Raw genomic sequence first — 26,177 nt, forward strand, 5'->3', positions numbered from 1 at the left:
TCCTAGCCATTTGTTAGTTTAGTAACGATTTGCCCAATAAAATTCCTTGACATATTTCAACACTTTACACGTAATGAGGTAGTAAACATGTAATAACGTGAAACTTCAACATGTTCAAAATAAATTAGGATAAAATGTTCTGACATAGTGCCGGATACTTCACTCCCTGAACTCTCTCTTCCGCGCGTCCTTTATAGAGGCTGAACCCAGGCGCGCGAAGAGAAAGTCCAGGATAACTTGCATGCGCATGCGTCAGTTTTTCCCCCAAAATTAGGGGAAAAACCATATTTGGCAGCACTTTTGAAAACGCGCGCGCACAGATGACGAGTTCAACTACGCGACCGTGTGCTAAAGCTGGATCACCGGAATAACTTTAAAAAAGCCTAGGTTTTCAGTCAGTGTCTACTAAAAGCTAACGGCCAAAACAGAAATCGCTATCCGTCAACTATTCCTAGTTTTGTAGCTTTTTATTGAATTGGTTTTGGACTTAATTGAGCACAAATTTTTTCTTGCATTTATTCGCGCGCTTGATCGCGTAGTTGAATTCATCATTTGAGCGAGCATTTTTAACCAAGCGCGCGCGTCCCAAGCAAGTGACGCCACACTCCTCGCTTCTGATTGGTTCTTTCTGAGCATGCGCATGCAAGTTATCCTGGACTCTCTCTTTGCGCGCCTGGGTTCAACCCCTATAAAGGGCGCGCGGGACTGGACTAAGTGCCGTAGTATTATTTTTATTCAGATGCTTAATGGTGCAGTTAAATAAAGGAAAGTAGGCACTTTATCGACTAATCTCTTAAACTGTAAAGGTACGAATTTTGCCTTGCTCTAGTAAGTTAACAAACGATTTAAGGAACATGATTTTATTCTTGCCTAACCTTTATTTTCTGATAAGTTTCACATGTAGGTTTAATCTTGCAAGGTCCATAGACATTGGCAGACGCAGTATTCGATACTCCATACGTTACCAAGTAATCAGAGAGAAATGCAGTTTAAAAACTGGCGTTATTATTCTCCCTCATTAAAATTTAATATTTACCGTTAACAAAAGAGGGGAGATGACAAATTAAATTTAAAAATCGTTGTAAAGTTACAGTTTTACTTCGTTATTGTTGATTTATTAGCCGCCAGTATTCAGGACTGGAGCTTCGTGGCCTGGGTTAAACATGACATTTCAGCGCTACTTTTCAGGCGATGGGCCTCATCTCATCAATTTTAATTGTTATGCAGTTCAGAAAAGTAGAGAAACATTGCAATACAAACAGCGAAACAATCCAATAACAAGAGAATTCTATTTCCACAGACTAAACGATACCAATGGGAAAATCTCGCATGGAGTGCTCGCTGATCATGTGCTGTGTACTGTTTTTTGTGCTGATCACTTTGGGTTCAGCGACGGCCAACAATGCCAGCAGCAAACCAAGTGACAACAAAGTAAGCCCGTGTCTTGGTTATGAACGGTAGTTCTCTGTTATATTCTTGGTTTTCACGTGACGTCATCAAAATTTTAAAACCCAGAATCGCAAGACCCCTGAGTTTTTATCCTCCACTGGCTATTAGACGTCCTTAATTAAAATCTTGTTGACGGTTTTAAGCTCTATAGCACTCGCTGTCTTTAAGATAGAGCATTTTGAATTTCGGAGTTTCACGCCACACGAGATCAAAGATGGCCGCCAGGAGGGTGTCACGTTTTCTTAAAAAAATGCCTAATCCAGCGATTTTTAACAATCTAAACAGTTGAGGTTTTGCGAAAAGTGTTTATGTGAATGTTTACTTGTTCGTGATGGTGATCTGACTGATTTTGGTAGCAGAATATAATTCCAGATGTTTTTATTGATTTCCGGCCGCCATATTGGAGTCCAAGCAGTTGGGCTCCAACATGGCGTTTCCATATTGTACTCTCTAAATTTGTGTGAAACATTTTGACTGGTAACTCGAGTACAGAATAACGTACAGACCTGAGACTTGGACAAGTAGTTTCTATAGTAGCTTTCTACAACCTGTAATATTCTTTATTTTTTGGACTCAATAGTTTTGGATTTATCTTTTCGCGGCGTGACAGTGAAAACCACCTATTGTTTGCTGGGAATAGCCTCTTACCGATAGTGCTCGTAAAAAAAGCATTAAATACTTAAAGCAGTGCTTGTTTTTGCCAAAAAGTGCTAAAATAATGCTACTTTTAAAAACAAAAAGTGCTCGTGGGTTACATACAAGACTCTGTTTTTGGCCATCGTAACTTGATTAAAAATATGAAACAAACAATCACTTTTTTACGATTTTTTTAAACATAGAGTATAACATTTTTCAGATTTTCAGTAACATTTTTCATTTTTTGCCTTGCTTGGCTGTCTTCCATTGTTCCTCGATGATAACGTGGATGTCGCCATCTTGGAACGTGTGTGATGGACTGGGCTTCTAGAAGGCAGCCGCTGACCTATCAAACATATTCCCTAGGCCTCTTCGGCTCTTTTGACTAAACTGAGGGCAAAATGCATCTGGGAGGCTTTGAACGCCATAAATAAAGTCATATTGTGCTTTTTAACACAAAGTTATACAAATAATCAGTCGAAAATCCAAAATAATGCTAGCAGTGCTTTTTGGGATAAAATGAAAAAAAAAAATGCTCGCGAAGCCAAAAATATGCCAAAAAGTGCTAGCACTATCGGTAAGAGCCTAGCTTGGAAACGAAAGAAAAAAATACGTAAAATCCATAAATATACACCGCAACTATCTCCCAATAATCATCGAAGACATGATTCGATTCATTGACGACAAAGCGGCGTCCAGGTGTGCATTCGTAACTGTTGCTGCCATTTCATGTTTCCTCGTCAGTTTTGTCTTCTTTTGAATTTTTTGTTTAATATTACAAAAATCGTCAAGGCGATATTAATTTTCATTGTTAAATTCTATTCTTTGTGGTTGTTCTCAACTCTTTTTCTTCTTATTCTAACTATTTTATATGATAGCTTTATAGTATTAAGAATCTTTCTTATTTCAGTATTTCATTTCTCAACACAGTGCTCGTTATGTCACGGTGGACAACCAGGGACAAATGGTATTCCCGGTATGCATGGCATGCCGGGTTCCCCTGGGGCACCTGGCCGTGATGGATGTCAGGGGGCCAAAGGAGACCAGGGCAGTCCGGGAAAGACTGGACCTCAGGGACCACCTGGTGTCCAGGGCCACGCGGGCCAAAGAGGAGACAGAGGGGAGAAAGGTGACAGTGGAACTCCAGGAACACCTCAGCTTTCCTCGCACATGAACTGGAAAGAATGCACATGGAAAAGGATTGACGACAAAGACTCAGGTGTGATACAGGTTAGTTGAGCAACTCTCTTTGCAATTCAACGCTATAAAGCATCAGACTAACATGGTAGCCAGGCGACGGCGCTTTGAATAATGTCCTGAGCTTTGATAGTGATAGAAGTTTCCGTTGTAACATTAACAAGTTTTTCCTGATTTTATCTACTCAGTGCATGGAGCACATAATGACTTCAAGATTTCCTTAGCCACTTTCTCAAAAATGGCAGTTTCTATCTGGAGTGGGAAGCATTCCATAAACAATCTCGAGTCCTTTCCTAATTGGCAAGATTCTCAGTCCACTTGCCTCTGTCCAAGTTACATAGCCTTGTCAGCTGAAGTTGATTAAAAAAAATTGGATTCATCTCCATACTTAAAATACGTAGATCGCGCGGCTATGACAACGGAAGTGTGACGGATCGATTGACCAAGTATTATTTAGTTTTCTTCCGACCGGATTTACTTACTTAAAGACGTTATGAGCTCAATTGCTCAGAAGTCACGAACGATTAAACAAATATCAGATAAATATATTTTTTAAAGTGTTTGTTTTGTTCCGTTTTGAGCCTTGTGGCCTTGTGGAATAAAATCTATTCCAATACAATTTGAGTTAATGGTTATCTATAGATTGGTGAATTATTTCTTCGGTATAATAAAATACTTACAGGATTCGTCCAAGCCCAATGTGGAAAGATATTGAAGTTTCGTGTATCTTAATTTCTTTAATTGTTTGAACATTTAATCCTTTCACTGGTCTTGTTTCCATTTCTCTTCCTCGTCTACAGCTAGAATAATTAATCTAGCTGACTGATACTTATCTCCCTAGAATTGTGAATTTACGAAGAACTTCACAGACACTGCCCTCCATGTATATTACGCTGGAAACCTTAGGATTTACAACTGTGACTACTGCTGTAGTCGTTGGTATTTCACCTTCAATGGCACCGAGTGCAGCTCTCCTGGACCTATTGAGGCTCAGTACTACATGAGAACCGGCAAGGACCGCAACCTACACCGTCACCGCCATATTGAAGGTCACTGTGATAACATTCACAAGGGAAAGGTGCGAGTAGGATTCTGGGTTGGAAAGTGTCCTACCATCACCAGAACTGCTGATGCACAAACAGGCTGGGGTACATTGTCCCGGATCTTTATTGAAGAGGTGCCAAAAGCTCAGCAGTAAACACGTGACATGTGATCCACTGGACTTTCTAGAAGAACTTTAGTATAGTGAGGTTAGAAAACAGCACTGCCGTTTTTAGAAGCGTTCTTATCAACAGATTTTAAACTTCTGTATCAGCTAAGAAATAAAGTCCAGGAAGATTTTTAAATGGTTGTCTTGTCCCAGTCACAAGTTTTCCGATAATTCGTCCATGAAGGTGTCTAACGTCGATTACACAAAGAGTATGCCTCACTGTCACAACTGAAATACATTTAATACACACCAGTTAAAGCATCTACTAAAAAAAAGAGATATTATATTTTTTTCGGGTGACGCAGAATGTAATCGTTTTTATTTAAACCGAGAACATTTCCGTGGGCCAGCTTTTTTGTCGGTTCCCTCTTCCATTTGTACATGTGTTTTTCTTTTTAGAATTAATAAAAGAAAAGTATTGAATGGCGGGATAGCTACTCTCCCCCCCCCTCCCCCCCCCCCCCCCACCTCATATGCTGAAACAGAAAAACAAGGACAGTGTCTTTTTTCAAAAACAGTGAAACATTTGGTATAGCGTCGAACTAGCGTGCGCGTGGTCTTGGGTTCGAGCCCCAGACCGGACAAACACTCAGGGTTTTTGAATTAACTAAAGAAAATGTGCTGCTTTGAAATTTACATCTGCAAATGATAATATATTCCAGTCCTCTCGGATAAGGAAAATAAACACTAAGCCCCGTCTCTTGCATCGGCAATGTTATGGTCAACGGGAGACGTTATGAAACCCGCGTACATGGTAGACACACGAGATATTCGAACTTCAACTTACTTTGCCCTTCTTTTAAGAGACAAACTGAAGGAGGAAGAACTTTTGCAGTTCAAACATGCTAAGCATGGAACAGCCTGCAACTTGAGCTAAGAAAAAAACCTTCACATAACAGTTTTCAAAATAGTTTTTGCAGTTGAATTTTAAGAGAACAACATTTTATTGACCATTTTTTAATTTAAGATCTTATTTCGAATACAGATTTTTTTAAATTAGTTTTTAATAAGTAGTTTTTTAATTGATAATTCGTTTCTTATATGTTATTGCATATCGTAGGTTTTTTATTGTGTATCTTAGATTTTTTTTAATACTTGTAAATAGGAGGGGCACGAGTTTGTTAGCTTTATAGCTATTAAGTGTTATCCTCTACCCCCGACTCCCGTTGGGGAACTCGGAAAATCGTTTTCCTAATATTTGACTTGCGACCACTTCTCCACTTATTTTCACTTTAATCCAAGTCACCACTTATCATGTATTCACATTTATCATTTGGACATATTTGAGCCTGCAGTTGGCAGGACATGTGTCACATAAGAACCCAGTATATGACCTCGCTCACCATGAGTCCCCCATAGCTCAGTGGTTAGAACGTCCAACCGGTATTCTGGAAGGTCATGGTTTCGACTCCCGTTGGGGAACTCGAGAAATCTTTTTTCCGAGTATTTGACTTGCGACCACTTTCCCACTTATTTTCACTTTAATCCAAGCATAGTTAATAGAGGGAAGTGGTTAGGAAGCCCGGCAAAGTTCTTTGTTGTATGTTTTTGTTCGCTATTTTGGGGGTTGACCCTGCACAAAACCTGAGAAAATACAATAGGTGGTTACGTGTGTTCATGCAACTAACCATTTGAATCATAGCGATTACGTAATTCATGCATAGTGTATGAGCGCAAAACAAAAGATGTGCAGGGTCGTGGACCTTCCAACATAAATCTTGGCCTCTATGTTTGCTCCTTTGATGTTTGCCGGGCTTCCTAACCATTTTCCTATATTAACTATGACCCAAGTCACCACTTATTATGTATAAATAAAGACGTTACTTACTACTTACTTACTAGAAGACTTCACAATCTGAAGGAATAAATAACATTGCTCTTTAACTACAAAACCTAAACATCGACTCATGCAGACTCGTCAGAACGCTTTTTCCTCAAAGGCTGAAATCCATTGGCTTATGATAAGAGGGGCTTATATATTATCAGAATATCTCACCCCAGAGGCTGAGCAAGCTCTGGGGTGGCGGTTATCGCCACAATTTTACATACAAAATTTTACATCAATCAGTATTTTTATCTTCCTTTCTATGTTAAAATCAAAGCCCCTTTTATATTGTTCCCTCTCTATATTATTGGTCTTTGTTCAAATCTACGGGATGTCATGGTACTCTCTACAGTTCGTAATTTACTGCCTCGTTAGAATAACAAAATGTTCTCAGTCTTGCTGCTTGCTGTCTTCAGTGTCCAAAAAACTTGCTCATCCATTCAAGATCAATTGAAGCAATTATCGCCACGAATAAAAACAAAACAATATAAATAGAAAGTGTGAAAGCTAATTGTTTGATCACGAGCTTACAGAATTACACGATCCAAGAGGCTCGCAAAGTCACTGATTTTCCGCTTCAAAAAATGCATTCCCTTTAGTCTTTTTTTTTTTTTCTGAAAAGCCGTCAACTAAATGCGTTCCGTTTTTATACCAAACGTCTTTAACGTTTTTTAAGTGTAGACGGCTTTATCGTCTCAAACATAAAAACGGCCACTGATCATATAATAGAAATTGGCGAATCAGTCATATGATAAATTCATAAATCAAATGCATATGGCTGTTTTTTTCTTGTTTATATTTTGTCGAGCCTTTATTGTGTCCCTATTCAAATACAAAGAGACAATTCCTCGAATAAATCCTGGATCTAAAAAAATACACTCTTTCTAGATGATAGTTTTGTAAACTACTCCTTGTGGAAAACTAAACTCATATTGTGTTCTTTATATTAGTACGGTTAAAATTTGTAACTGAGTATTTCAGTTTTAAACTTAATGACTGTATTCAAATTTACGAACGAAAGCTGATAAAGTATTTCAATTTTGTCAAAAAGTAATTATTCCACTAAATAAAATACGATTCTCTTTCAGATCTCGCTTACTGACTGAACACCACCGTGGGGCCCAACCTGACTGACCATATAAAGGATGTAGTATCCTTTACAGTTGTTCCTTATCGAATTAAGAGTTAGTAGGCTAGTCAGACAAACACGGACCGTGTTTACTGTGCACTTCAATTACACCACTTATCGTAAACAAACTCAGTCACCCTGAACTGAAACATTCAAGATCGAATAATTAAAATTCTGCAGAAAAGGTTATGGCGCTCACGCCGTATTTCACATTACATCCTCGTAAATTAAAGGTTGCACGACAAAGCTTAAATTATTACTTTGCGCATTTTTGCTACTGGCGCGCATGCAATTGTGTTTTGTGTTGTAGGACATGGTGAGAGAATTGCCGTAAAACCAGAATTAAATAATTTGTGAATGGAAACTTCATCTAATAATTTAGTATGCGAAAGGTTTGTAAGGTAAATTTTTACAGGCAGCAACTGATATTAAACAAGAAAAATGAAATAACATAAAATAAAAAAAAATTAATGGGTCGTAAATTGTGCGTCCGAGCACAAGAGGAAACGGTCTATCTTTAGCAGTCGCTTTGACTTCTTCAGTAGCGAAATTAAAAGACTATAGTGAGACCACAGGAAGCTACAATGAAAGACAAATCTAGCTGCGACAAACAATTCAGCAATGGAAGACCTTATCTCACTGGACGAAACCGTGACAATATGAAACGATCTAGCGAATAGCATTGCGCGTTAGAATGAACATTTTTCTAATAAAATTAAATATGTATGCCAGACTTGTCCCAACGAGAAAGGTCATTAAGCGAACAACAATCTAGGAAAAATATACTCTCACTTCAATTTCTGAAAAGCTACAAGTAATTAGATTCCAGAATTTGGTGGTAAAAGCTTGCCGTTGCGTCTTATCATTTATCACGTTTGAATTCTTCTCTCGCTATGATGTTGCTCGAGTTTTACTGCACAAGTTTTATTTGTCATTCTCCGCTCAGACAACCCCGAGGCGCTGGATTATTTAACAGGTAAGTGATTTGTATCTCAGTTAGATTTAATTAGAGACGGATGTCAACCGAGTTTGATATTCAACTTTTTCGCTGATATTATGTCCGAGATTCAGTGTAAAAGTAAACTTCTTGACTGAGGAGAATCTGAAATAATGTAGCCAAATTTTTCGAACCTTTAATGCCAGAGCACTAACTTATGAATCCCCAAAATATTTCGTTAATTTATATAAGAAAGAGCAGGTTCTCAAAGTCTTCAGTAATTTGAAATTCACGTTTCGTGCTGATCGAGTGCTTTCTGAATTTTGCATAATTACGCGAAACTAAATTTGTAAGAGAAAAATATCCCGATTTAAGTTTTACCAATATACTACAGCACCAAAAAAGCTTCTGATTAACTTAGAAAACAAGTCCAAAGTAATTTCAGAGCAGACTTAATTTTTTTTAGCTAGAGCTTTTAGTGCGACTGAAGAAATCTAATCCGGTGTTGCATACCAACCTTAAACTTACTCAAGACTCTGGAATATTATTATTTCGAATTTTGTGTTCTCTGGTACTGTATCTATTTACCCTAAACAATTCGGCTTAAACATTCACGGTTAAGTGATGCAGCTGAAGTTAAAAGTTGTTAGCCGGTAGAATATCTTTACAGTTAAGATTCAAGAAAAAAAAACATTTCGCTAGAAGACTTGTCGCTTCCAAAACAAAGTAATTCGTTGCAAATTATTCTCGGTCTAGGCCAGTAATCAAAGACTGACAAACAGCCGATATATAGAATCAGCCCTATTTTGAAAGCCAAGTGTACCGTTAGCGTCAACTACGTTCAGTGCGAAGTAATTCTTCAACTAAATTATAATATATTTCAATCAAATAGTTTTTATATTGTTATGATCGATATTTTTTGAATTGACTTGACGAAACCATTCAAGTGAAAAGGGAAAATTTTACTCATTCATATTACAAGCAGTGTTTATCAAGTCAAGGAAAAGGAAATTGAAACGTCGGTTAATCGATTTTTTTATATAACAAGAGAGTAATTGCAGCCATTTTGTTTTATTTTTTTCAGCCAATTTATATCTTTATCTTGCAAAGGTGGTTAATGCAACAGATCAAATCTAGAATCTTGAATTAGTTGTTAAAAAAGCTGAAACCGCTTCCACTGTGATAGTATTCAGTTAGAATTTCTTCAAAGGGTAAACGTCTTTTTTATTATCTAATCTTTGATTCACTTCTTCGTTCACTTGCTATATTATCACTTATACCAAGAAATTTAAAACGTTACTTGTTGGAAGGTCTACAATACTCTGGCGGTTTGGCAGTTTAAGCCAAATTTGAGTGTCGATTTGCGGGAAAATTCGTATTTTTCTGGCGGTTTAAGGTCAATAGATTATCAGTCGCGCGGTTACGGAAAATCATAATTTTATGTTGCGGTTTTCGGTGTTTGGGTGTTGAGCGGTCATTCTCGATCAAACAGAGTTAAGAGGCTCAGAAAAATGAGCAGCTGTTTCATTTTTATTGAAGCCTACTCTCTCAATTCAAGCTTCTTCCTAAACAAAGATTGCCTAGGAAATGAGACGGTTTTCCCGCTGTCTCCCCGGCCCTGTGTTCGCAGGTTACTGAATGGAAAAACAATATGTTCTATTCTTAAGATCTTCTGGACTTTGTGAGGAGAATACGATTACTAGGATTATTGAGCTAACATATCAGAAAGAATATGTTAAGTACTGTTAAAAAGATCGGTTTTGATGATACTCGTTCTGCTATCCAGGGCGGTTTCGGTCTTAAGGAGAAAAACGAAAGCGGTTTGCGGTCTAGGAAGAACAAGATATGGTGGTTCGCGAAATGTACGACCCGATATAATATACTCTCTTGTTGACGAATCCCACGCGGGAAATTCTTCTAGAGTTTCTTTAAAGAAAAAATATATTGCTAGGGTATTGGATTGAAGTTGAAGTTGGATTGAAGTTGGTTTATTCAAGCGGAATAACAGCGATATAGTTTAGTATGAAAAAGTGATCTCACCGAGGAAATGAAACGAGGCAAACCAATTCAGAATGAAAGGTTTCATTCCATTGGACAAATCCACCACTAAACAAAACGGTGTTCTATATAGCTAGCGAATAGCAACATACGTTAGAATGATGTTGACGTTCCATAAACTTGTTCTGACGAGAAGTTCATAAACAAAAAAAATCGAAAGTCGGCCTTGCTGCGCAGAAACATTTTCACTTCAGTTTTGAACAGAGACAAGTAAGTGAAGAAGTTTGAGTCAGTTACATTTGTGTTGCTATAGCCATTTTATTTGGATTCTTTGCTCGTTTAGATGTTTCGATTTAACAGTCGATTTTCTTTTGTGTTTTACCGTTTAGCTTAGTGTTTTCTCTCAAGCAACCAAGGAGCTGAGTAATTCAAAAGGTGAGTCATGATTTATATAGGGTAACTAACCGTTAAGGAATCGCTGCTGTTAGAAAAAAAAAATGCACTTAGTTTTAATGAAAATGCCAAATCGTTCGACCGTAATAATTGGAACTAAGTAGGATCAGTTTGCAAACAAAAATCTATGGATACATGCATTAAGCTATTTATGATTTCACAATTAAGAACGAAACGAACTCTGAGCGTTGTACAAAAGCTTAGATTAAGCCATTTCTGCCATATTTTACAGGCATTTATACATTTAGCGAACTTGAAATCAAGGTAGCTAATCAGTGCCCTTCTGAAGTCGGTTTTCTTAATGGACTCTGATTTTCAGTACTTTTTCGAAAAGGCCTAATATAGTGATGTTTATTTGTTCTGATGAGGAAATTATGAACAAGTTCGCAAATCACATTTTAAATTATAACATTCTCGACTGACTTTTTAGTCACATCAGGTAACAAGCTAAGTGCATTGCATGAATTTCGTCATTAAATGGGATCTGGTTTTAAAAAGCCCTTTTTAGTCTCAGCCAACATAACTCCAAACAGAGCTTCTTGCTCTTAAACCTTTTTATTTTAAGAAGTAAAAAGTCTAGTCTCTGAATAAAAGAAACCGCACTGATGTTAATATTTTCTAAAGAACTTGAAAACGCGTTCCTCAATTTGCGCCATAGGAATTTGATGAATTGGTAATGTGGGGTTGTCACCGTGTTTAATCGAGTAGTTTAGTTACAAATCTGTTTGCAAAAAGGGAATTTTTCTAGAATTCACTTTTGGCCTTACCAATTTTGCTATCCACGGTCCTTTTAAAATTATTTGTGGTACAATTTCTTGGTTTTTGCGTTAACATAGTTTCAGTCTAAACGATTGCGCTTCAAAGAGAATTTTTATGTTCGGGAAATGTTTTCAAGTTACATCGTTTATTGCTCTTGTCTAGAGAATTAAAAATAAATATTTTATCAAGGACGCTTCTCGTAATATTCTGTTCTGTCTCCAACTAGTTACGATGGAATTAAACTTTGACGGCTAACTAAGAGTTTGCTATTGGCCAGTGAGTAAATTTTCTGACTAATAGGACTGCTCGTACTATCTGTAGCAGTATGAAGATTGAAATTTAATAGTTAATATAGTTAATTTAAAGAAAAATATATTGCTACTGAATATGAAGTTTGCAGACAGTTTTGTTTATTCACGCGGAATAACAGCGAAATAATTATGCAAAGCGAACTGACTGAGGAAATGAAACGTGGCGAGCTAACCAATCAAGAATATAAGGCTTCATCTTATTGGACAAATCGAAGAATAAACAAACTAATCTAGCAAATAGCAGCATACGTTAGAATGTAAATTAAAATTCAATATGTCTGTAGTTCCACAAACTTGTTCTGACGAGAAGTTCATTAAATAATTCAAAGAAACCAATAATTTGGTTAACTTCGAAAAAATATTTTCATTTCAGTTTTGAACTGAAGTAAGTAAGCTAAAAAGAAGTAAAAACTCATATATAGCCATGTTGTTTTTTGCGATTCTTTGCTCGTTTTGATGTTAAATGTTAACGCTTGATTTTCTCTTCTGTTTTACCGTTTAGCTCAGTTTTGTTTCCTATCACGCAACCCAGTTATTTGAAAGGTAAGCGATTTTGACACGTCAACCGGTTTTAATGTGATCGCGAACGTTTCGCTAAAGATATACGCATTCATTGCTTTATTGAAAAAAGACAATGCTTGTAGTAATGCTGTTTTTCGAATTCTTTGCTTGCAGTGATATCAAATCCTAACATTTTCTTTTTTATAATTTTTTTTGTCCCTCTCAGAGAAGCCAGTAACTTGAAGGTAAGTGATTTTGAATGTTTCGGGGAAAAAATATACTTCTGTTGTTTTAACGAAGAAGGAAAATGTAAAAAGTTACTAGCTGTAGCAAGTCACACGTATGTCCATAACACTCCCGGCTGCACGATCATTTTATAGTCACATCGCTTAGTAAGTGATAGCGTTAATTTCTGTTAAATAACTGAGAATTGCAATTAAAATGCTTTCGCCTTTCTGATGTTAGATCAAACATTCCTTCTACCTTTTGCCAGTGAGCTTATCTTTCCCTCTCCTATGCACTAACTTAAGTAGAAAGTGTTGAATGAAATTTTTGAACCTCTTCGCAGGAATTGAAAAAAGAGATTTTTCGAAGGGAAACGCAAAACTTAACATTTTCTACTATCATGAAAGCTTTGAAAAAAGTCTGATATCACAAGGTATTCTTTATGAATTAAACCAATTAGATGGATTCAACGGTCCTAGTTTCAGTTTATTTGATCAAGTCAGTAAAAAGGTGCATCACCTAGACGAAGTAGAAAATGTTCTAATATTTTACACTTTATCGTAACAAAAACTATCGAATTACACCGAAACATAGCTGTTAAAATTTGACCTTAACTTATTCACTATTGGGCTTCTCCCACTTTATTCCTCGCGAAGCGAGGCCGAAGGCCGAGCTTAGCGGGGTGTATAATTTTGTCCCTCAAAGGGATCAGGCGGGATGAAATCTCGTGTGGAGTTTACGGTCATATATATTTCTATATATATTTGTGAGCTTGGTGTGTGGCGGAAATGACGTCACACGGCCGCCGCGCGCTGGTGGCCTAATGGTAAGGCGTCGATCTTGAAATCAGATCTTCGGAACTGAGGTCGGGGGTTCGAATCCGGCTAGGGTTTTTTTTTTTTCTTTTTCCTTTTTTTTTGTGGGTTCGAATCCTGAGCCTTTCATTTTTATCGTTTTTCTTTTCGGATTAAAATAACACTGATTTCCACATAATCCCTCAACACCTATTCAGGCTATAAACCCTTCATCGCCATCAGGGGCGCGCGGGCGGAGGCTTTGAATTCTCCTGCCGTTCGTTCTTCTTCTTTTTTTTAATGCCATCAAATAAATGTCCAAAATGCGACTATCCAATAATTTGTCGATGATTTTGAAAATAGCCTGCGCTTCCCAACGCTTTATACCTCTTTACGAACCAGAAAAAGCCACCATCTTCAAAGCAGAGTAGACCCTGGAAACGAGGGTGTCGCGGCCATTCCCGTTACTAGGCAACAATAACAAATCACCGGTTAAAACCGGTTATCACCGGTTACGTGGCCTGAGGCTATAATTTATGCCCCGGGCCACTCGCGGGCGCACTCTTTATTGTGCTTTCTGTGGAGGAGCCCGTGACAAAACAAGCTGTGAGAAAATATGTTGAATCTGGCCGCAATTCCTTCATATTCCACTGGAAATTCAACAGAACAGGACGTACAAGAACAGGTCGGTCGCCAGGGGACAACAAATCATGTTCGAGGGAGATATGCCAACGAAACTCCAGATCAACGTGAACGGCGACTTCAAGCTAATCGCGAACGAAACAGAAGGCGAAGAGCACAACGCACTTCAGAGCAAAGAGAACAGCTATTAGCTCAAAGAAGACAGGCAAGACAGGAGGAAACAGAGGAGCAGAGGAACAGGAGACTGGAATACCAAAGCGAATACACTCAAGGTAGGAGAACATTAGAATCAATACAAGATAGGCAATTTAGATTAAATTTACATAGCTCACATCAAGCTACATACTTAAATAACGAGAATCCTGAACAACGAGAGCGTAGATTACAGCAAATTCGACAAAATACAGCAGACAGAATACAAACAGAAACTGAACAACAACGAACTGCACGATTACAGAGACTTCGACAAAATACAGCGGACAGAATACAAACAGAAACTGAACAACAACGAACTGCACGATTACAGAGACATCGACAAAATACCGCGGACAGTATACAAACAGAAACTGAACAACAACGTACTGCACGATTACAGAGACATCGACAAAATACCGCGGACAGAATACAAACAGAAACTGAACAACAACGAACTGCACGATTACAGAGACTTCGACAAAATGCCGCGGATAGAATACAAACAGAACCTGAAGACACAAGAATACAGAGATTACAATTACTGAGACAAAATTATACAGACAGACTTTCAGTAGAATCAACTGAACAGCTACAGGGTAGATTACAATTAAGAAGGGAAAGCGATGCAGCGCGCTTACAATTAGAATCGGAGGAGGAGAGAAATATTCGATTGCAGTCTGCTCGAGAAAATAGTGCCACGCGTAGACAACAACAACAATTACAGCAACAGCAACAGGAACTAAACAGAGATGATTATCTTTCCAATGGATGGAGAAATCCCGATCAGCCTTTACATCAGCAACAATGGGTTCAAAACGAAATGGCAAATGTTCATACAACGATGAACAGTTTTCAACACCAGCAGTGCATCACATGTAAGGAGACTTGGCCAAAAAAAACAAACCTTACCAGTTCCTAATTTCCAATGCCTCAGATGCAAGCGTGATAAAGGAAATCCCAAATTATTCTCCCAAGAAAATGACATGGATCCAGGTGCTGTTCCACTTGAATTGCAAGGCTTGACAGAAATTGAAGAAATGCTTATTGCTAGAGCTTGCCCAATTATGTGTGTTTAGCGTAAACATGGCGGCCAAAGAGGTTACAAGGGACATGTTTTGAATCTTCCACAAGACATTCAGGGATTCTTGACTAAGCTACCAGCTAATGTTACTGAACTTCCCTACCTTATAATTCGAAGACACGGCGCAGAAAATACACACAGAGATTGCAGAGTAAGAAGACAAAAGGTACTTCAAGCAATCACTTGGCTTAAGGAAAACAATCCTTTCTATGCTGACATTGAAATTGATTATGAAGCTCTGCAGCGCCTACCGATAGATGGTATACCCTCAGATCTCCCAACCACAGATGATCCACAACAAGATGTACAGCAGCACAATGAAACTGGCACTGTAGAGGAACCTCCTCAGAACATATCCATCGAAAATCCACATGACAGCCATTCATTCATTCCACTACCTCAAGCACAGCAATCAGAGCAGCATGCTATAAGAGCATTGATTAACGGTGAAGATCCGCTAGACTGGCCATCAAATGATGGAGAACCAATACATGAGTTCCAGACAGAGGGCTTGGCTACAATGGCTTTTCCCACACTCTTTCCTCATGGAAAAGGAGATCCTACCAAGAAGACTCGTCACAGAGAAGTTTCATTAACAGAAGGCTTTAAGCATCTCATTAAATATGCTGATCTTTCACCAGCGCAAGCATTTACCTGGCGATTTGCATCACACCCGCGATTTCCATATTGGGCACTTAACATGAAACAACGACATCAATTGTTATCACAAGCGCGCATTTACCTCACTCAGAACCCACAAGATGCCAATTTAACAACTGAGGAACTTCGAGAAATGGTAAACCAGATGACAGCACAACAACTCATGAATCGCCTTCAACGATATGTTGCTAAGATACAGGGAACTAGACAGTACTGGCACCAACGTTACCAACTTAAGGCACTAATTACTCAGAAAGGCGCGCCGACATTTTTTTTTACTTTCAGTGCAGCAGATAACTACTGGCTGGATAATGTCCTGCGTACAGAATGGAAATGGCTTCGCTATGAGTGGCAAGCACGAGGCAGTATTCATGCACATGGTTGTGCAAAGCTTACCAATGATCCTGGACTTTGCAATCTTGTTAAGGTAGCTGCTTCTGGATGGAAACTGCAGCAAATTCTGCGCCTCCATGAAGGTTACCCATCTTATCAACAGCTGGCAGATGACTACAGGCCACAAATAGATGAAGGAAATCAAGCCCAAGCAACAGTTATTAAATATGTAGACTGGCTAGTGACGACTATCAACGAGTCTCTGCCACAAGAAAACTGGACTGTACCTTCCCCACACCCATCAGCACTGCCATTTCAGCAAACAGAAAATGAAGACAGCGACTACCATGCTCTGGTAAATTCAGTGGAACGTCACACTAAGTGCAGCACAGCCTACTGTATTAAAGTTAAACCTGGCCAACCACCTGCATGCCGTTTCAATTACCCTAAGGAATGTCAGGATAGCACTTTGATTGATTTCCAGCTCATAGTTAAAGGTGACGACGAGGAACGGGAAATGACAGCAGATGAAATATCAAAAGCACGCGTCAAAGCAACAATTACTACTAAGCGCAATGATGATCGAATTAATTCCCACAACCATGTTATGCTGCAACACTGGAGAGCAAATGTTGATCTTCAAGCAATCGTTGATACCGATCAATGCATCCGTTACATGGCAAAGTATGCAACGAAAGGAGAACCAAGATCCCAGACAGCATCAGACATACTTAAAGTGTGTGTGAACAGGCTTCAGGACAACGACATGGCTTCATCTGCATTACGTCGATCAATGACTCAAGTTGTTGGCGATCGTGACATAGGATCACAAGAAACTGCTCACTTGCTTCTTGGAAAACCATTGTATTCCTCAACATTCGCATTCCTCTGTGTCTCACTGGATAAAGCCGAAGAGTTCGTACTGGACAGGATGAGAATGATAACCAAGGTGATGAAGCACTAGATCCTGCACTCGTTGACACTTATGCTTCTAGGGCACAATGGCAAGGAAATAACCCTGAAATTCAAAATCACAATATTGTGCAATTTGCATCCACTTACCAGGTAACAAAGGGAGAGCTACGACGCCGTAAACAGGAAGTAGTCATCAGGACATTTCCAAATTTCTCTTCAAATCCTTCTGGGAAGAACTATGGAAAATACTGCAAGTATCAGCTTATCAAATACAAGCCATGGTCTGGACAAGTTAGCTCAGCTTGGAATGAACTTGAAGACAATGATGACATCCACATACAATGCTACCATGACTTCCTCTCATCTCCAACTGCTTCAAATTATGTACCTATGTTGGCACAAGAGCTAGAACAAGCCCACAATTACAGTGAACAAGGCAACGAAGAAGAAGATGATGATGAAGACAATGAACTACCAATCATACAAGAAGAACCAGAAGAATGGATGCTGCTGTGTCGGCTAAATCAACACTACGAAAACGATATCGCCCAAACAAATCCATCTCAAAACCAATCACAGTTTGACTGGACAGCAACAGCAAGAATGATGCCTTCTCATTTGGTTCGGGAATCAACAAACTGGATATCGAAACAAAGAAATGAAGCAAGAGAAGATCCCACAGTGATTATCAATCAGCGCCAGCAGGAACCAGTTAATGTCGATACACTCACCACCCATCAGCGTCTGGCCTATAATATAGTTGAAAATCACCAACAGAGCCTAACAACTGACACTCCTCTTGAACCACTTTATATGATTGTTTTAGGTTCTGCAGGAACAGGGAAATCATATCTTATTAATACATTTTCAAACCTTCTAGGCAATAACTGCATATTAACAGGTACAACTGGCATGGCTGGATACAATATTCAGGGATGTACTGCGCACTCTGCAGTACAGCTGCCGGTTCGTAACTACAACAACAATGAGTTACAAGGAGCTGCTCTACAACGCCTTCAACTTCGCCTATCTGGGAAACATTACCTCATTCTTGATGAAATGTCTATGCTTGGACAGAGGACACTAGCTTGGCTTGATAAGCGGTTACGGCAAGCAACTGGAAAACTGCATGTACCACTCGGAGGAATTTCAGTTATTCTTCTTGGAGATTTTGGACAGCTGCCACCTGTTGGAGATAGGGCAATTTATTCTTCTCCCTCTGGGTCAGTTCTAGGAGACCATGGCCATTCCATTTATACCCTTTTTGTCACTGTAGTAATAATACTCATGGAAAATGTTCGACAAGCTGGAAACAACCCAGAAGCAGAAATGTTCAGAGAATTTCTTCTGAACATACGAGATGGAAAAATTACTCAAGATGACTGGCAAAAACTTCAAGAACGAACACCACTAAATGTCAGAATGGAAGACTTTACAGATGCGGTGCGGTTATTTTTTGACAAACAAAGTGTGGCAAAGTATAATTTTGAGAATTTACACAGTCTTGGAACACCTATTGTTCGAATATCAGTTGTCCATTCAGGAAGAAATGCAAGGGCTGCAAAGTCAGATGATGCTGGAGGACTAGATTCAGAAATTTTTCTAGCAAGAGGAGCAGCCGTCATGCTCACATCAAACCTTTGGCAGGAAGTTGGGTTATGCAATGGTGCCACTGGTGTTGTTCAAGACCTCCTATTTCATCCAGACCGCCCACCCCCGTGTCTACCTATTACAGCACTTGTACAATTTCCACAGTACACAGGACCAGCCTTTCTGGAAGACAACCCACAGACTGTACCTATTCCACCACACTTATTTGAATGGGAAAGTGAAGGACAGCGGTTATCGCGACAACAATTGCCACTTAGACCACGTTATGCAATGACAATTCACAAGTCTCAAGGTCAAACATTATCTCAAGCAGTCATCGACTTAGGAAAAGCAGAAAGAGCTGCTGGATGTACTTTTGTGGCTGCATCTAGAGTGCGCTCCTTACAAAATGTAGTGTTCCAGCCAATGTCTTTTCAAAGACTTCAGTCAATAGGCAAGAGTAAACAATTACAGCAACGACTCCACGAAGAAGAAAGGTTGAGACACTTTGCTCAAATTACAGCAGAACAATATCAACATCTCAATGTATAATTAATATTTAATTCCTCATTTGCAAAATCACCTTGCACAAAGAAGACAGATTGTCATCTCTGACTCCTACAAGTAATGCATTATTAAGTATATCCAAGAGATTTCATTCACTGACTTATTACAGGTGGGTATTTCGGTTCATTTCCGTTAAGGTAAACCAAAACATCTTTTGTCAGGTGAGTGACTTCAAATTGATATTAGTGTACAATGAATAATATTACTATAGGAAGATTACAAAAATACAGTGGAAACCTGATTTCTCAAACCGTAGATTTCTGAAAAAAAAACCCTGATAACTCATTACAAAAAGTTGTTTCCCTTGGATTTGTTATACAGTAATTTTAACCCCAATAAAATTGGAACTACCACTTTCTCGAACCAATTTTCGTTTCTCTTGGAGGTTCAAGAAATCGGGATTCCACTGCATATCGCAATATCAGATTACTCACTGTAGCTAATTGCCTAAACATCAATCAGGTAAGTGACTTTCATATAACTACAACTATTGTTTATAAAGTACTGTCAACTTCTTCAAATTAGCGCTTCCCCATCCCCTCAACAAAATTTAACTCCTTGAAAACCCCTTCACCTGCTTCAATTTACAGAAGTTGTGGTATAAAATACTATCAGTGTACAGTGTATCTATAACAATTACAGTTGAAACTTTCTACAGCAACCACCCTCAAGCAAAATTAACTGACCATTGTACAGAGGTGGCTATTGTAGGCATGTTTCAGAAAAAGTAAAGTGTAACAGAAGTTGTGGTATAAAATACTATCAGTGTACAGTGTATCTATCACAATTACAGGGCTGCAAATAATTTTTTTCACTTGAAAGGACATATGTCCTTCGAAGACACCATCTTGGTCGGACAAATAAAAATTGGCGTCGAACATTTTTATTCATTGTTGGCGTAAAATGATTTATGATCAAAAAATTTTCGGGACATTATGTCCGACCACACTTCAGATTTCTTCGGACATGAGCAAATTTTTGTCAGACAATGTCCGATGACCGACTGTTATTTGCAGCCCTGCAATTACAGTTGAAACTCTCTTCAGCAACCACCCTCAAGCACAATTAACTGACCATTGTACAGAGGTGGCCATTGTAGGCATGTGTCAGAACAAGTAAAGTGTAACAATCAGTGAATGCTTTGAAAGACAAAAACCTGCCAGTTGTGCAAAATAAGTGAATTGGCCATTACTATTGCATGTACACTAACATATATACATTTAAACTATTAGAAGATTTCAAACCAAAATCAGTGACTTTCGTATCACTCGGTTTTTATAACAGTGGCAGATCTAGGGAACAGACCCTGGGGGCCTGCCCCTCCCCTTCCCCCTTATGTGTGAAACTTTTACTTACAAGACATAATTCACATTTACTTACAGGACATAAGTTAATGTGTGAAACTACTGAAGGACCAATTCAATTGTTTGGACCATCACCTAACTTAAAGTACAGAGGAACCAAAAAATTTTTGGGCCCCACCTTGTAACAATTCTGGATCCGCCACTGTAAGAAACAGATTCAGGACAACCTGTCATCAAAATATCACCTCTCCTAACAATACCAGAAGGAAGGTCTTGACATCAAATAAAATAATTTGTATTAAATATTTCTAAAAATGAGGACAGTTTGCCACTTTAAATTACATAGCATCACTTCGCCTATGACATAACAGAAAAATTAAGTAAACCTATATAGGCTATTTCCAATATATTAAAATTCTAACTTGGCTCCGAGGCTTGGGGGAATAAAACAAAAGATATCACATCAAGCTTCAGGGATGAATAAATCATTTCTTTTTTTTTTTATTCCCCCAAGCCTTGAAGTCAGGTTAGAATATTAATATATCGGAATTCGCCTATTGTAACTATAGCTTATAGGAAAACACAACTAACAAAATGAATATACATCTACTGTATTTTCAAACCATTTATTTCCAATAAAAACGGCCACTAGCTGGCTTGATTTCAAAACAGTCTGTTCATTATACCTAGGGGAAGGGGGACTCAATGCCAAACCTCGTTCCCAGGGTCTCCCATCCTCCCGCCCCCTAGGGCGAGAGAAAAGAGGAGGGCTCTAGGGGGCAAGAAGATGAAAGACCCTGGGAATAAGGTTGTCAAAAACAATACTTTTTTTAAGGAGTATAAATCTCAACTGAAATTTCCAGGGGTGTGGGGGAGTTCAAACTGAACAACCTTCCGTGGGCAGTATGGATATTTTCTGGAACCACACAAATTATATCGATTCCAGTTACGGATTCAGAGGTGCACAAACATAGGGGCAAAAGAGACTGTTAAGTTACAAATGGGCCTTCCCTTGTTCCAATGGGAAGGGATAACATAAAACTTACAGTTCCTCAAATATTAAATGAAGGGGGTACTTTTTGGCAAACAAGGGGGAAACCTGCCAAAGAGAAATATTGGTACTTTTCTCCAGCGATTTTAACTCATTGTATCAACCACCCAATCCACTACCTATCCAATGCTACCCCTCCAAAAAATATTTTGAAATTTCTAACAAATATATCTTCCTGCCTACTATGGAAAACTGAACATGTACAATTCAATTAAAGGTCAACTTCAAATAATCCACTCCTTATTTATAAACCCCCCCCCCCCCCTCCCCAACCCAGAGCTTCGCGAGGCCCTGCGAGTCACGTATTACTAGTTATAATGACTTTCTAGTTTAGTCAATTTTTTCCTTAGAATTTAAACTGTATTGCACTATCACTTTGTTTTGTATTTTTTATGAACCTAAGTCAGCAGAGAATCGTAGGTATCGCGTATTGAAAAATTGACGCAGGCTTCTCCCAGCAATAAGTGGGTAATTAGTACTCCCTTTTACTCAATCAGCTTTTTGACCTGTTTTACCGTGAACTTCATCAATGCAAAGCGGAAAAAATTTATGACGCAAGATTCATTACAGACCATTAAAAAAAAAACGTGTAGGCCTCACGAATGCTTCTTCTATTTTGGTTTATGCACGTAATATTAATCAACTCCCCAACCTGCTTTAATATAACATGAATCTCGTAAAATAAACAAAATACGTAAGGTTTTATTTCATCGGAAAACTGAGACACATTCCAGCCAATTAGATTGCTCAACGTATTTTAGGGTTTGCACGTGATCACTTCGAAAACTTGATTTTATACATGAAACTCGCTCACTAGGGACATGAAAAGATTTGTCGTATTCATAGCAATATCATTTTCAATAACTGCAAAAGCAAGGTAGGTTCTTATCACATTGCAAATTGTAGGGGAAGTATATGCTTTAATCTTTTAAAATTCTCACAAATTCTCTCAAATTATCAAATTCGCAAGGGAGAATATTGCTTGTCATTTTATATCGTTTTTTGGATAATTTTGCAACTTAGGTGCTTTTAAGTGAAAATCCAACAGAGTCGAAGGCAATTTCGAGCTTAAGAGTGTGTCCATAAGAGGACCAGGCAACAGGTGATACAGCTCAAGTCATCGATTTCGCCCAAACTTAGCATAAATGTTGGATATGATGAGCTAATCACTGTGGCAAAACATTAGCTCAAAATATTTTATTCCCTTAAAGTTATGGCACCTTTTGCAAAAATGGCCATTTTTCACTAATTTATGCATATTTAATTAGCTGACTTTGATTGACCAGTTCCACAAGAAAAACAGACTTCTGAAAATAAAATTCACTGCATTAAATTCTGTGGTTATTAGGCTGTAAGTACAATAATTCAATTCAATCGTCCGATTTGATTTCTTCTCCTCAAACGGTCTTTTGGAAGGTACACATTTCGTACTGTTGGAAATGGCCTTTAACTAGTGCCCAATATCTCCCATGAGCAACAACTTATATACATTATTCTTACATGGGTAATGAAATCCATCATTAAACTTCACAAAAATGCCACAAAATGTTTGGGGACCAATATATTTTATTCGTACTGAGGAACTAAACACACGTGACTTAACGATTTCTTGCTATTTCATCAAAATTCACCGAAACACAGAAGCCATTTATTTGCCTCAATTTTGCACAAAATCGGTACGAAATAGCTAATCAAGCATAAATCTATCGATAACAATCAAAATATTGGCGAAGAAAACGCAGTAAGAGCATTTTTCGGAGCGTTTCCAGAGCCATATAATTCGGCAATGTTGTGATAGCAAATGCAAAAATAGCAGCGAAAGATTTTCTTCACAAGTTCGCTCAATTCAACATTTAGGCACATCAAAGTTAAGAAACAAAAAAGTAATGCTACATACATGCCACTTATCGACGCTTAGATGCTTTCTTTTGAAGAATTTGTTCTTCCTCGCTGCACTTCGATCCTTCGATCGATCTCACTTGACATGTACTGTTGCTTTGAGGCGCGCTGAATTTAGCCAATGCATCGTGGTTCATCCTTCGTGAAAGGTGTAAACAGGTTGTCAATAAAGTCATTCAAAGAGCTGTTCAAAGTTCACGGAAGGACACTTCTCTCAGCCAGTTTGCATGAAATAAATTTAACTGGAAAATAAACAGCCGCCATCTTGAAATTCTACCTTTGAGCCTGCCGTTTCAGTCAGCGGTACGGCCGTTCACTGGGGTAGGTCCGTTATGTAACTAGGCATCACGCGTCACCACACGCGCGTTCATTTGCTTTTTCTCCGCGAATGTTCGTTTTCGTCAGAATAAGTAGTCTCGCAAAGTCTTCTTTTTTCACCTGGGCGCAGTTGTTCATAAAATGAATAACGCTATCCACCGTATAAATCGCTATCCAGAGGATAACTGTTGATAAAACAAACTACGCGTTAATAGTGATTTATCTGGTGGATCGGATGGCGTTATCTACCCTTGAACAACCGGGGCTTGATGTTAGCCCTATAAGTAGTGTGCGTTTCTTGTGAAAGTGAGACTTTTTTTTAACTTCTCCATTTTTTTTTTTTTTTTGATAAATAGTTGATGAGAAATACACTGGATGCAGTGTAATGTATGCGATGCAATCGGTTTTGATGCTCTGAAATTGAGCTCTGAAATGTCGGAAACCATTAAATATTCAGAGCAAGTTTTTCCATCTTATATCAGGTTAAAACGAGTATGTTTATTGTTTTTTGTTGTTTTTGTCCTTTTGGGGAGGTGGGGGAGGGGGTGCCGGAATGTGGACATTCGAAGAAATGGCGGTCAGGTTGTCAGCCTGGCCTGTGTACATCTATTCCTTCTGTTCAAATCGTCTATGTTATATTAAACTTTGGCAGCTAGGACACTGAATTTGTACCCACTCTCTTTTTCGGGATCCCACAAAGTTCTCCATTTACCGATAAACGTCATTACTGCGGTTTTGTTTTAGAAAAGGGCTTTTATGGGGAAAATTTTTTTTCTCCTGAATGCAAACGTTGCAAGTGACGAATTGCGGCTTCAAATGATAATTTTCTTCATTCACCGACTCAATTTAAGTGGCTATGTTAGTTACAAAGACGCGAATGCAGACTTTTGTAGAGAACTTAAACCCCATTTTATACTCCACATGGCAAACATCAAACCATTACGCATTAAAACTAAACAAATGTATTGCAAGACAAGGACTACGCAAGACGGCAAAACTTATTAGCTAATGTTTCAACCAGCACAGGTAGTCTTCTGTCTTCTTCGAGGTCAACGCGAGGGAAACCCGTTTTATTCTTTGTTGGTTTCCCTCTCTACATTCGCACCTTTATAGATATATATATTTGGTGCGCCATATAGCCTGCGTCGCTAAAGGCATTTCGTACGTGAATACTTTGTTCAGTTGTGCACAGTCGCACCGCGAACTAAAGCACAAGAAAGACCACCTGCTACGAAGGCAATCGACCAATATTCAGTCCAGTACCTTATTAGTACTGAATTTCGAGCGTCTTTGAAATTAAAGACCTGCGAATAAAAGTCCGCGCGCAATTTAAAAACGCGAAATTTAATACCCATAGGAAAATTTAAATCACATTTAATTGTTTTTTTCATACTTGCCTATTGAAATCGCGAAATTACAAAACCCCGCAAAATATAGTCTCGTGAAAATCACGAAATTAAAGTATACAGGTAACTGACCGTCTGTAGAAAACATGACCCTACTTCTACAGATTCCGTTCTCTGTGTAGAGAGGTAGGAAAATTTTAACTTTGACAAAAAGTGCAAACGAAAAGCAGACGTGGCGTAAAAGCTTTCATGGAGCTTTCCCTCCTGTAATTTATTATTCCCCCACTCCACTTTGCTGCTACACGAACTAATAACCCAGCAAAATTGGAGAATAACGTTTACCACCGGATAAATCACTATCCGGTGTATAACGAGGTAGGTTTTGTATGACAATCATGTACTGTATAGCGACTAATCTACTGAATAGGGTTATCAGCGGTGTCACATCTCGCTTCGAATTCCCTGGACACATGCACTAACAAAAACAGATGCCTTGGGTATTCCCGGAGAGGATGTTGCAGTCTCGATATGATGGGTTATTCATTCTTTCCCATTTATGCCCCGGGGGTAGGGGAATTTGATCAAAAAATGTAATCGTTATGCGCGGTATTAATCACTATTTTTCGCCAGGGGAGGGGAATTTGAACAAGCAATAAAAAATACAAATGTCTGGGAAGTAACTGGGAGACGTTGACATTTTGATTTGTTTAATAATAGTCGAAAACTGTGTAGCGTCTTTTATGCTAAAAATAATTGTTTATGTTCCAAAATGACGCTAAATGGTGGTATAAAACTGCTCCGACGTTTCGGCAATACTGCCGTCTTCAGGGAGCCACCCTAAAGAAGGCAGTA

At 38.6% G+C, this 26,177-nt stretch overlaps 2 protein-coding genes across 7 annotated transcripts in view; both read left to right on the forward strand.

Moving 5' to 3' along the window:
- The window catches only part of LOC144651803 (collagen triple helix repeat-containing protein 1-like), a 132,810-nt gene that overhangs the window by 28,510 nt on the left and 78,123 nt on the right, over window positions 1-26,177 (forward strand). The window contains exons 1-3 of one of the 6 annotated variants that reach the window (XM_078511812.1): window positions 1,253-1,431; window positions 3,016-3,315; window positions 4,124-4,609. The exons of 2 other annotated variants lie outside the window; for them this stretch is intronic. In XM_078511812.1, coding sequence (XP_078367938.1) covers window positions 1,315-1,431; window positions 3,016-3,315; window positions 4,124-4,480 — 774 coding nt within the window. In that variant the 5' untranslated portion in view covers window positions 1,253-1,314 and the 3' untranslated portion in view covers window positions 4,481-4,609. Of the gene's footprint in view, window positions 1-1,252; window positions 1,432-3,015; window positions 3,316-4,123; window positions 4,610-10,776; window positions 10,817-12,406; window positions 12,448-12,631; window positions 12,651-26,177 lie in introns of those variants that run through there. 3 more of the 6 variants (XM_078511813.1, XM_078511809.1, XM_078511814.1) reach the window with 3 other exon arrangements.
- On the forward strand, window positions 13,711-20,801 carry LOC144651625 (uncharacterized). Its single transcript, XM_078511563.1, has 3 exons — window positions 13,711-14,338; window positions 19,793-19,869; window positions 20,790-20,801. The coding sequence occupies exons 1-3, from the start codon at window positions 14,041-14,043 to the stop codon at window positions 20,799-20,801; spliced, it is 387 nt and encodes a 128-aa protein (XP_078367689.1). The 5' UTR covers window positions 13,711-14,040.

Source organism: Oculina patagonica, chromosome 4 (assembly GCF_052425735.1).
Source record: "Oculina patagonica isolate OP01 chromosome 4, crgOcupat, whole genome shotgun sequence".
Taxonomy (NCBI): Eukaryota; Metazoa; Cnidaria; class Anthozoa; order Scleractinia; family Oculinidae; genus Oculina; species Oculina patagonica.